This window comes from Ostrea edulis, chromosome 3, assembly GCF_947568905.1.
Source record: "Ostrea edulis chromosome 3, xbOstEdul1.1, whole genome shotgun sequence".
In the NCBI taxonomy this organism is placed as follows: domain Eukaryota; kingdom Metazoa; phylum Mollusca; class Bivalvia; order Ostreida; family Ostreidae; genus Ostrea; species Ostrea edulis.
In genome coordinates, this window is record NC_079166.1 from 16,093,051 (window position 1) to 16,106,149 (window position 13,099).

General features: G+C 34.4%; 1 protein-coding gene and 1 long non-coding RNA gene across 2 annotated transcripts; both read right to left on the reverse strand.

Moving 5' to 3' along the window:
• Positions 1-4,263: 4,263 nt before the first annotated feature.
• Positions 4,264-5,952, reverse strand: LOC130046479 (beta-1,3-galactosyltransferase brn-like). Its single transcript, XM_056160214.1, has one exon. It carries the CDS (start codon positions 5,862-5,864, stop codon positions 5,082-5,084), a length of 783 nt encoding a protein of 260 aa, XP_056016189.1. The 5' UTR covers positions 5,865-5,952; the 3' UTR covers positions 4,264-5,081.
• Positions 5,953-5,968: 16 nt separating this feature from the next.
• Positions 5,969-7,942, reverse strand: LOC125674751 (uncharacterized). The gene is made up of 4 exons (XR_008801808.1): positions 7,173-7,942; positions 6,879-7,000; positions 6,766-6,787; positions 5,969-6,102 (listed from the first exon to the last, which is right to left on the reverse strand). It is a non-coding gene; the product is annotated as an uncharacterized LOC125674751 (long non-coding RNA).
• Between the last annotated feature and the right edge of the window lie 5,157 nt (positions 7,943-13,099).

Genomic DNA, 13,099 nt, shown 5'->3' on the forward strand with positions numbered 1-13,099 from the left:
AAAACTTCACCATACTAAAATTACCCCACCCACTCTACAACCTCAGAACTGTACAAAGTCGTATAGAGGTGGAAGGCCTTTACTGATCTTGTAAATTTTATGATCTTCGGGATAGAGGTTCTGACTCCAGGATGAAGCCAAACTTGATATATAGTGTTTATGTGTAAAACATTTCAATCACATCTTCTTGAATGCTATTGATACTAAATATATTTAGAAGGAGCAGGTAACCCTTTACCAAAATTGTAAATTCCATTGTCCCAGGGATAGGGTTTTAGTTCCTGGGTGAGGCCAAAATTATTATAATACATATAACTTGTGTTTATCAACGTCAGATATAGTTTATATTTCAACATGGTAAACAGTTTCAGAACATTATTTCCCATCCATACATGTTATATTCTTTCAGAAAGTAAATATTTAATAGTTGTGTGTAAATGAAGAATAATGCATGAACTTCTTTTCTTGTTCCTCGTCATTAACATTACAGACAGAATTTATCAAATCAACTTTGCACTTTTCAGTACTTTCAGTACTTTGATTTATTTTAAAGCAAAAATAGTAGAATACAGATATAATCAAAGTACTTAAAGTACTCATGGGAGTTGAACATTGTGGAAATTCAGTTAGAGAAGATAATACTGGAAGGGTAGGGGGATAAATGACTGAAAATTATCATGATTTTAGATACAAATCAACTGTTGTTGTTTTTCAAAGCGTTACAACAGCAAACATGGATAATGGAAGGCCCATGGGCCACAACGCTCCTCGAGTAACTGAAGTCGTGTTGTTGTTTTCTAGAATTTCACCCCTTTATATTCTCATGAAAAATGTGACCACATATTATGGCCCAAACTTTCAAATCAATATGGTTATCAATGCCTTGCAGTTATGAAGAAGTTTTTCCCCTGTATATATACATTCAAGTTTAATCCTAGTTATAGCTAATTCTAAGGATTCATTACTTGAAAAGGTAGTCCAATATGCTAAACTGTCACCTGAGTATACTACAGTCCTGTAGAGGATCAATGGAATGGTAAATAATTGTATAATAACTCAAAATAAATGAAATGCAAAAAAATTAAAAATTGTCGGGCATCGGAAATGCACAAGCCAAGTTGCGCAAGGAATGGGCATAGAGGGAACCGGCAGAAACGTTTTCAAGAATTATCAAGCAGGGAGCAAAATTTTGCGTACATAAATTTCAGCCGACTTCAATCCTTTGTGACCTTGACCTTTAACCCTTGACCAAAATCAATAGGCTTCTTTGTCTCATCAAGGGCGATAATCCATCTATGTTTAATTGAGATCCTATAATTTGTTAAACAATTATAGTGCAGAAAACAAAATATTCTCCAAATTTCAGTCTATTTATAGCCACTGTGACTTTGACCTTGTGACCCCGGAATCGATAGGCTTCTTGTCTTACTTAATCGATGTAAGTTTGATTGAGATCCTATAATGCGTTCAAGAGTTATGGTGCGGAAAACAAAATTTTCTCCAAATTTCAGTCTATTTATAGCCAGTGACCTTGACCTTTGACCTAGTGACCCCAGAATCGATAGGCTTTCTCATCTTACTGAGGGTGACAATCCATCTAAGTTTGAATGAGATCCTATAATTTGCTCAAGAGCTATGGTGCGGAAATGAAATGTTGATGCGTGCCCGCCTGCCCGCCCAAAGGTACTTCATCAGATCATAAGCCGAGTTCGACTTCATCTCAACTCCGCTAAAAATGAAACACTAGTCAAATAATGTTATTTGTTGCCAAGGTATTTGGGATATTATACTGTGGCTCAAACAGGGGGTGAATGAACCTGACAGTATGGAAAGCATATAGTGGAATCAGACTTGTGATGCTGGAAATCTATAGTGATTAATAAACTATACATGTACAAGATCCATAACTATATTTTTTTCAGTTTGTGAGGGAGAATCCTCATGTCTCTTTCATCTGTAGACAAATAAACAATGTGTTTTGACCAGAGCAATTTCCAATCCTGTTTGCAGCATAAATTCAACATTGTGGCAACTGGGTTAAACTTTGATAGTGAAGTAATACATGGCAGCACCTTATCCCATGCTCTTAAAATTTCTGTTTGACACACACTCATGACATCCACTCAAACATTACAGAGTGCAGCAAAATCCCATTGTAATAGGGGATTCAAAATGGATAACTGGTACAAAATATGGTACATACTATTCAAAAAGGATAATGAATTTGACATATTGATGTCTTGGAAAAGGAAATTCTGACATCGGGGCTCTAAGCGTTTTCAAACATTGTCATTTGATAAAAGTGTTCTACATTTTTAAAAATAGAGATTAATATGTCTTTACATACATAGGTGAGAAAGTTTCCATTATTCCTAGCCGAGACATACCATGTATGCGCAAAAAATTCATAAACAAATATAACACTACTCACGTAGAAAATGTGGACCTTACCGTCATCAAGCGCAGCGAAACACGCCATTTCCAGATTATAGTCGACGAAAGCTCGGTAACAGTAATGAATAAGGTACACTCATTTTGTATCTATTTTGTGACTTTCTTTATTAAAAGGAACAGTTCTCTAATGTGTAACGTGCAATTACTACGTAATTCAATAACTTGAAGCATGAAGCAGTTTCACTTTGCCACCGGATATAAGAAATTTTATTTCGTATTCCGATCCCAATCGAAAGTTGTTGACTGGGAATGACGTGTTTTAATTCAATCTACATGTAACATATAAGCATTTTTTATATCACATTAAAAAAAAACCCCAAATATATACACATACACAATGTTGTAGAGTTATTTCTTGTAAATTTTCTGAGGTTTCGCACCATATTCGATATTTCGCGCCACGGTGTCAATAGGGCTTGTGTGCAGTTGTCGTTCGTTTCCCTATCAATGTTTATAGGTGACGCTGCGCTACAAACGACAATTTTCAACCTTATCTTTTATTTTTCTATGTCTATCAGTATCAATTTGATCGAAATCTTGTATTCAAATTGATTTGAATACAATATCATTGCATTTATTTACATATCAATTACCAAAATTAGATTAATTCAGAAAAGTTACATGGATTATTTAATGGCGGATGTTTATAAAAGTTTATGTTGATTTACCTAGGAGTAAATCAGCTGACACAGAACCCCCGCTGACGACCACTATACAAATCAATACAAATTACTGCGCAGAAAAGTGCGTGATGACCCAGGGAGATTGAACATAGTTCAACTCCCAAAAATCATATATTAAAATTCGAGACTAGTCACAGATAAAACAATAGACACTACATACGAAATCTACGTTCACAGTACGCTGCTTTATCTAACCACACCAAAAATTTGATCGGAGGAGCCACCGATTTAAAAAGTAAAGTGAAAATGAGGCTAGTTTGTACACAGTGGCTAGTATTTCATGGACGTTTGTAAGTGCGTTGACCTAAATGAATTTATTGCAACATAATATTTATTGCAATATATTAAAGTCTTGTCTTACCAAAAAGGGGTAAATAATAATCTCCGCGCAAGGAACATTCCAATTAGATCATTACATAGATAAATTCTTTTATCGATACTGGATAACACAAATATTATCAAATGACTAGTTTACATTGTGGTCCTTTATAAAACATAAAAAAGAGGAAATGGAAAGGATCAATTGAAACATATACATAAAGTATAAACGTGACATCACTGAAAAATATAGACCGGCACAGCACTAGTATATTTGTTCTCTGCAATAAAAGCCAAGATCATTCAAAAATAACATAATTAAATTATGATGTTGCAAAAGATTCAATAGAACTACAAGTTAAGAATAACACACCTAAGAAATATTATATTGAGGGAAAGTGAAGGATATGTACAATACTGTTTTGAAATTGAAAATGTTCAAATTCACCCTATTTAGTTGAAAATATAGTTTTAGTATAAAAAAAAAAAAACACCGCACGAAATTAGTATGCTAATGAGGTCATAATGCGTTGTTAGGTCATAAAAGTTGGTCCGCCTTGATTAATCCATATTTGGATATGCATACACAAAACTGTATTCTAAAAATATATTTACCTGAACTCAAGTTTCAATGATTTGACTTCTGTAACAGGTGTTATAGCTTTATAACTAGAATTAACCCGGTGAAGTTTATAGCTTTTGGTTGTAGTCGCATCGCTTGGATTCGAATTTCGCTGACAAACAAACAAATGGTATAAAATTCTACTTCGTATTCTGAAACATTCATACATAGTCAATCTACATTATTACCAAAGTTCATTTCGAAACTCCATACATTTCCAAGATATGCATAAAACAGAAAAATGCAAATTATTTTTTATTACTCAAAATTGACCTGGGTCCAAACACTGTGCCACTAAACAGAATGTTTGTGAATTGCATAGAATTCACAAAATTATCTAGTTACTGACTGGGTTCGAGGACAACAGCGGTTTTGCTTGACCCGAGAACATATCTGTTGCCCGAAGCTGTAGGGTCAAACAAAACAGCTGTTGTCCGAGGATACAGTCTATAACTGTTTTGTTAAGGAGGTATTCTACATCGTCATAATGGCTGACTTCCTTTAAAAACATGGAGGAAAAAAATCAATATCAGCAATATTTGACTTTTCCTTTTCAATTTAGATATCTAGCTAAGTAGCTCAGTAGGTTAGCATACCGACTGCTGAACTGTAGGTCGCAGGTTCTAATATAGCAGAGGTTTTAATCCCCCCCCCCCCCAGATTATCTTCTTCTAAATCTGTATTTTTGGACAAAATAAAGTACATTTGAAAATTTTCAACTTCAAAATATTGTTGTACATATCCTCCACTTAAACACCTTCATTTTTAAGGTTGTTTTATATACCCCAAATCCTGAATAATAATAATCAAAATATGTTTCCATGTTTCTGTTCTGCGTTTCATCTAACAAATTCTGTATTCCATCATCATCAGTCAAATCAACAAACCTCGCCATTACGTAGCAGCAGACAGTAGAATCATGTGACTTGTGTAGCCAATAGAAATTGGCAGACTATTGCTCGGCCAACATTTGTCAATTATGAATCAATTATAGAGTCTATATATCATGAGTTTTCTACTGCACTAAATTGAGAGTGAGTAGAATTATAGGCAATATAAAACATAGAATCGACATTATACCCATGTTGTGATATTATACACTTGATTTCATTTATTTCATCAATGTGAAGCGGGGTTCCTTCTAGTTTGATCAAATTGTTACTTAAAGGTTTGATGCGCAGTATTTGAGCAAGGAATCCGATGAAAACATCATCAAACGGGAAATATGGGATGTAAGGCAGCACACCGTAAAAGCCCTGTACCGCATGCTGGTTAAGGAATATACAGGCACCAGCAATGTATGGTGGGTAACAATCAAAAGGATATTGTTCTTCAGAAATATAATGCTTACTTTTGACATAACGGTCGGGAAGGGGTTCTTGAAGAAAATATCCACTGTAAAGATAACGATCCTCGCCTACACCAGCTTGTGAAATATAACCTACAGCGTTTTGAATATTCAAATACATATCGTCGTCTACTATTATTATATATTGTGCACGTTTGCAATAGTTAACTACCCAATCAAACGCCATCTTTATTTTGTGGGTATTGTTGTGGTAAGATTCCCGGAAGTCCTGTTGAATTACGTCACCGTAAAACTCATTTTCATAATCCACAAACACTTTATCCAACTTGCTATATCCAAGAAGAAATGCAACTTTGTATCCCCTTTTTCGAGCATCTTTGCCCCACGTGTCTCTGATGTATCGCCGCTTCCGGAAGTTACCAGCTTTTGATTTCACAAGAACGAGCAGTAGCAGCACCTTGGAACTAGTTTTACACATTCCACGAGGGTTGAAAATATATTTAAATCTGTTAATTTCTGATCCTCCACGGGAACGTATTTCTTCTAGCCATAAGTACGAATTGTTTTCAAAATAATTCCGACAAAATGGTGGATAAGGTCCGGGAATCAACTGGGTCAAAACAAAAATCATCACGAATAGAAACACAAATGACGTAAGCAATGGAGATGGAGAGCGATGTCTTAACATCCGTTGTGTGAAGTTTAAAAACGTGTACCTTTAATGAAGAAAGATAGAAAGAACTGAATTAAAAACTAAATGACGACAATATATAGTTATTTTGTTGTTTTGTTTTGTCGGTTTTTTTTTTTTGCACTTCAACATACGTATCAATTGAAGATCCTTATCTTATTTACGAATGATAACTATCATACGGGAATTACAAACAGCATTCTATTTGTTTAATCATACACATTTCACCTATACTTTTCATATGACGTCTTCGTGCACTGTTGAAATGCAGAACACTGAATTCTTAATAAGAAACTGGTCATTTTAAAAATTCTTAGCGGATAAGCAATATATTTCTTTTATCAATGCAATCATTACATATGTCTTTCCAATCATTGGAGCTGGTAGTTTTGAAAAAATCATTGATATCATTGGAAATATTACTAAAATATTCAAACTTGAAAATCAAGCCTAGCCAGAAGAAAATTATTATTCCACTTTCCATTATCTGATTTCTTAATTATCTTCTTTTGTAAGATTAAGGTACGGTAAATTATCCAAGGACGTTGTCTGGCAAGTTGGGTTGGCATTGATAGGGTTTTTCAAAAAGAAATATTGAATGTTTAGTCATTGGAGCCTTTGGCTAGTGTGCGATAAAAATAAAAATGAGCTTTTCACTCTACATGCAAGAAAAGGAATAAGACCTCACCTCATCTCCCTTACTTCCTCGTCTGAAAAATATGCAATAAAAAATTCTACAAAAGACAGTTTATATTGTTTTACAAATTTTACAGAATCATGAACAAGGCGTTTAAGACTTACCCGCTAATCAAGACTTAACGGCTAATTAAACATCACCAGCAAGGAATCGCGTTGAAGACATTTGTACATCGATATTTTTGCAGACGATGCCGCGTGCAGCTTCCTGACATGACTTTCAAATTCTACAAAATCAAGACATCTAAAATGATATGATATTCCCTACTTGTTTTCATCAACAGTGTTATATATAAAGCGACAAACGACACGAACAATTACAATTTTCGGTACAACATATTACAGCCCATTGAAGAAATACAATTTTTGTAGCTCGCTCCCCAAGTCAACTGTTTGTACCTTGTGTGGAAAATGTCTCGCCACAATATCTTGCCTGAAAAGTGCAAAGAAGGTGTTGCACGTCTCATGTTAATTTCCCTAAAGGTGTTGCATGAAAGATAAAAAATAAGTTATTCAAATATATGATAAAACCAATTGGAACGTACATGTATGTCTTGATTCAATAATTTTTGAAAATAAGTTTAAAAGACGCATATTGACAAAATTAGCCAAAATATTTCGAGTTTAAAGCAATACAAGCTGTAACTGACGGAAAATAAATAAAAAAATAAAAGAACAAATAGTCAACATATATGTGATTGAATATACATGTATATAACTTAGTAGAACCAGAGTGAATCTGAAGCAATAAACCCGTCAAATCAGCAGAAAATATAGATTCATGAATTATTGGCATCCTGTCAGTAATTCCTGCTCGTAACCTCCGATGTGCATTGACCTTGGAGGTCACCAGTTCGGAAAAAGCGAAAGAGAGGCACTGAGCACGTGTTAGATTTGTAAACAGTTAAAACATGCCAATTTTATAGAAAATTCACGATCAAAATTTCATTTGAGTGGCACATTTGTCGTAATTAATACCTTTTTACACTTGCATAGTATTTCTAGTCATTCATGAAACAACGTAATACTTTAAAACAAACGACACGCGTAGTTGCTAGCGTCAGTTTCCGTCTTTGTATATGGCCTCGGTCTCAGCAACCCGATTATGTTCGGCAATAGGGTCTGTAAGTCTCGTCATGTGATTGCCGAGATTTAGCGAGATTATTAACTTCCGGGTATATCAACATCTCAGATCATCAGTGTCTGTCAGCTAACATCCCAGACTGTACTCGTCAATGCTGGTACCGGACACCCATGACTGTACCTGCACACTAATGTCAAAGTCGGAATGTCAGAGCAAGATTTTCCGAAATGTTTAAACGTCTAGTAAATATGTTAATAATTTCGGATGGTTTTTTAATGAAAATACCCCATGTGTAAATATTAAGAAAAGAAGGCTGATTTCTAATAAATCTATTGTATAGAAAGCTGTGATCGCCAAAAGGTAATATTTACTGGTGGGTGAAAATATTGAGGAAAATGTATCATAGACTCTAGACAAAGAGAATAAATTTAATTTCTATGCTTAAATTCATTGTATAGATCGCCATATTCGCTAACAGAAACATTTACCACAGTAGTCAAAACACAAGTAAACCCGATATTATCCAAGTTTCTTTTATCAATACGAAGAAACAGGAAATTGAAATCAGGGTCTACATTATCCATCTCTGTACGCTACCTGTCCTGAAATCATAAGATATTTTTCATCCATGAGTGTACATTGTGAGTGTGCCTCAATTACAAAATCTACGACTTCATCTGTCCTGTATTCACAACGTATTCTACATCCATGACTGTACCTGTGCCTGATTAACAACATCCATGACTGTACCTGTCCTGTATACACAAGATAATCTACATCCGTGACTGTACCTGTGTCTGATTAACAACATCCACGACTGTACCTGTTCTATATACACACGTTATTCTACATTCATGACTGTACATGTGCCTGACTAACAACATCCGCGACTGTACCTGTCCTGTATACACAAGATATTCTACATCCGTGACTGTACCTGTGCCTGATTAACAACATCCGCGACTGTACCTGTCCTGTATACACACGCTATTCTACATCCGTGACTGTACCTGTGCCTGATTAACAACATCCACAACTGTACCTGTCCTGTATACACACGCTATTCTACATCCGTGACTGTACCTGTGCCTGATTAACAACATCCACAACAGTACCTGTCCTGTATACACACGCTATTCTACATCCGTGACTGTACCTGTGCCTGATTAACAACATCCACAACTGTACCTGTCCTGTATACACACGCTATTCTACATCCGTGACTGTACCTGTGCCTGATTAACAACATCCGCGACTGTACCTGTCCTGTATACGCAAGATATTCTATATCCGTGACTGTACCTGTGCCTGGTTAACAACATCCATGGCTGTACCTGTGCCTGACTAACAACATCCACGAGTGTACCTGTCCAGTATACACAAGATATTCTACATCCATGACGGTACATGTGCCTAATTAACAACATTCATGACTGTACCTGTCCTGTATACACAAGATATTCTACATCCATGGCTGTACCTGTCCCTGATTAACAACATCCACAACTGTACCTGTCCCTGATTAACAACATCTATGACTGTACCTGTCCTGTATATACAAGATATTCTACATCCCTGCCTGTACCTGTCCCTGATTAACAACATCCATGACTGTACCTGTCCCTGATTAACAACATCCATGACTGTACCTGTCCCTGATTAACAACATCTATGACTGTACCTGTCCTGTATACACACGTTATTTTACATCCATGACTGTACCTGTCCTGTATACACAAGATAGTTTACATCCCTGCCTGTACCTGTCCTTTATTCACAACGTATTCTACATCCATGTCTGTACAAAACTAGGTACATATCCATGTACGATATAATATGATTTAAGTATTATAACAGTTAATCAGATGATTACAATGTAATGGTGGCAGTTTGAGATAGTATTGCAGAAAAATTACAAATAATATACTGCCTACCTGAACCTGGATGACTGTATGAATAGTACATGTAAATGTATAATGTAACAACTTTATCAGAGAGAAATTCTCAGTAGCATTCCTATAATGAAAGAACCTCATTTAGAATAGCTGAATAGATATCAAAGTCAAGCAGGACGCATACAATTTTAAATTTAATGAGATAAACTCTAAAACTTGCAAGCAATGAGGGCAATGTTATCAATTAACAACAATGTCGGGCTTTTTTTCTGTGGACTAACTTCTCTGTTTTCTGAGCTGTAAATAAGATGAAAAATATTTAGTCTTCATGTAGCCACTATGAATACAATGTTGTTAACTTTCAAACAATACTTGTTCAATTCACTCAGATAAGATGAATCGTTGATACAAGTGTAAACAAGTGCGAGACAATTATTATTAGATATACACTGTAGTTATATTAGAGTTATAATCTGAAACAAATTGTAAAAAAAAAAATAATAATTGGCATAAGGTATAGTAATTGTACACCTTTTACATATTTCGATTGCATTCTTTTATCGCTTTTGATGGAAGTGTCCTGCTAAATCAAGCACTATAGATACTGTCTTGGAAAATCTGCCAGAGCCCAAGTGCATGGCAAATATGCACCCGCCTAATCTACCAAACTCGGGGAAACTACACATGCCTTTGTTAAAACCATTCTTTGTAAAGTTATGATCCATATTTTAGAGAGATAAATGTCCCAGTTCGTTGAGATATTTACCATTAAAAGTAAAATTCCTAGACGAATGTTTAAATTCCTATGGTAATTTTGAAATTCTTACGGGAAAAATATAAATTCCTGCAGGAAAATAGAATTTATATTATCAGACAGGAAAATTGAATTTCCAGTAGGAATGATTCTAAAATTCCAATCGGAGAAAAATAAATCCCGTAGAAATCTCAAATTCCTGCAGGAATTTAAAAATTCCCATGAAGATGTAAAGGTAAATAATTCACCTAGGTGCAGGAATCCTAAAATTTACAATTTATGTCCCCCTTGTTCCAAATATGTTTCATACCAAATTTGAAAAGAGTTGGAATGAAAGTAATAAACGTATAGAGTGTCTGGTGCAAAGAACAGCTACAGTTAAATAAACGTCATTCTCATACTGTACCCCCACCCCCTTTGGGGGGGGGGGGGGGTCATATTTCTTTTCATTATTTATTTATCAATTCTTTTGATTGTCATTTAATCATTGAATTGTGAAGTGTAGATACATGTAGTATGATTGCACTAATCATTTCCAATAGGTCTTTGTTTTTTAACACAATAAAATGCACTATTCTATCCCAAAATGTTTTGAACTGTGTTTTGATACATTATTACACCTAATTCTTTAATATATCATGATCATCCATAATTCTTTGATCCAAGATTATAAATTATTTCTATTTTTCTTTTAATCCGCCAACACAGTTGCGGGTATTATCATATTAGTTTACAGTTGGTCATGCATGTAGGTCAAAGGTAAACGACAAATTTAAGTAAAATTAATAACGGTAACTTGGTTATGAGTAGACTCATTGTTGTCCGTTTTGAACTGATGATTGTTAATGATTCTTATACTGATTTTCACGGTCAAATTTCAAAGTTCAAGGACACTCTGAAACATAAGAATCTGTGAGTGAAATTCAAATTTGCTGAATCATGGTACATATACTTTTAAATTTTACAGTACCTCTTAGACCCTAACAAGTTTAAGGTCAAAGTTCACAGGTCAAAATATCATCTTGAAATCAATAATTCTCTTTCTTGATTATTGCGTGTAAAGGTTTCTTTTTTAAATCAAGATTTTATATTACTGGTTTGATTAGTCTCAGAAATTAGTTTAAGGCTAAAATAATAAAAATAAAATTTTCTCCCGCATGTACTCATTATCACCACTTTGCAAAGTGATATTGCAAAATATGATGATGAAATACAATCAATGTTTTTATGATTTTTATGATTTTAATCTATTTTGAACTTACCATATTAATATCCCTTTAAAGAGTGAATTTAAAAAAATGCAGAACAATATATAAATACAATATAGAAATATAGCAATTTGGTAAACAAACTTCAAAGATACTGAAAGGAATGATGATGGGTCTCTAGGGACTCGGAGTCAACATTTGATGCAGCAGCCTGAAGGGTTAACTTGTCTGTAATGTATTCTGTCATATAAGACAGTGATTAATGAATAGAATTATCTGAGAGCAACTAGCAGCTCCTTAAAGTTGGTAATTGAAGAAACATTTCATTAAATAGGATTTAAAAAACTAATTATCTTTATGTATTCACGAATGTCTATTTTTAAATATTGTTCATGATTCCAACACATTTAGCATGTCTTGGTTTTATGGCTTGTGAAATATATAGGACTTAATAATAAAAAATAAATAAATGAAAGCAAATACGATGAAGAAACATGCTAATTAGATAAAGGGCAATGAGAAATAATCTAACTGGTCTCTTGGGTTCAATTATCAACACTGGCTGCATGCAGCAGCTTGTAGGGTTAAATTGTCTGTAATATATTCTGTCAAATTACAGTTTAATCAATTCATAAACATTCATTAATAGCTTTTTCTTAATTTTATTACCATTGGCCATTGCTGAAAAAGATATATAGATCTATAAGTTACTGTCGGCGGGTAAATAGATTGCCACGTTTGAGTTGCTTTTGTTAATATTTTCTAATATCATGTTTTCTTCTATCCTCCTTAGTATCGTTTTTTTTATGTTGGTCTGTTGATATTTGGAAAGAAGTCACTTCCAGATTTTCCTGGGGAACCGCCTTATCATAATGACACAGCCACAAGTGGAAATACGGTACTTTCATAGATCATGGCTTTTCCAAATATGCTCACAAACTCATTAGAAGTTGTGCCATCATGAAATTTAATATGATATCCGGATCCCATTCCTGGTTTACTTCGACTCACCTCTGTAATTCAAATTTAGTCCAGACAAATTGAATAAAAGAGTGCAGGTGATGGTCTGTTTGTTTAGTGTTGATACTGCATACATGATTCGTTTAGTCAGTTTTGATGACTCGCTCTCGTAGGCAAAACATTGTTAAAATACATTATTGATTAAACCAGCTCCATAGATGTTTATCTCCCTATACTACCAATTTCCTCCCGACGTCTGCGAGTAGTTCATATGCATGGGACGTGAACTTGTAAAACTGTTTTCAGTTCAATCTTTCTTTTGAAAACATGAGATAATTAAGTAAACAATCAAGTAGAATTGTTAGTTTTTAATTTTTTTTGCTTTGCTTTCACCACCCATTCACACCCATACATGTAGAATAATA

What these genes read in the sequence shown, in the direction of transcription:
- LOC130046479 (XM_056160214.1), bottom strand. Translation starts at nt 5,864, where the DNA reads ATGTGTAAAACTAGTTCCAAGGTGCTGCTACTGCTCGTTCTTGTGAAA.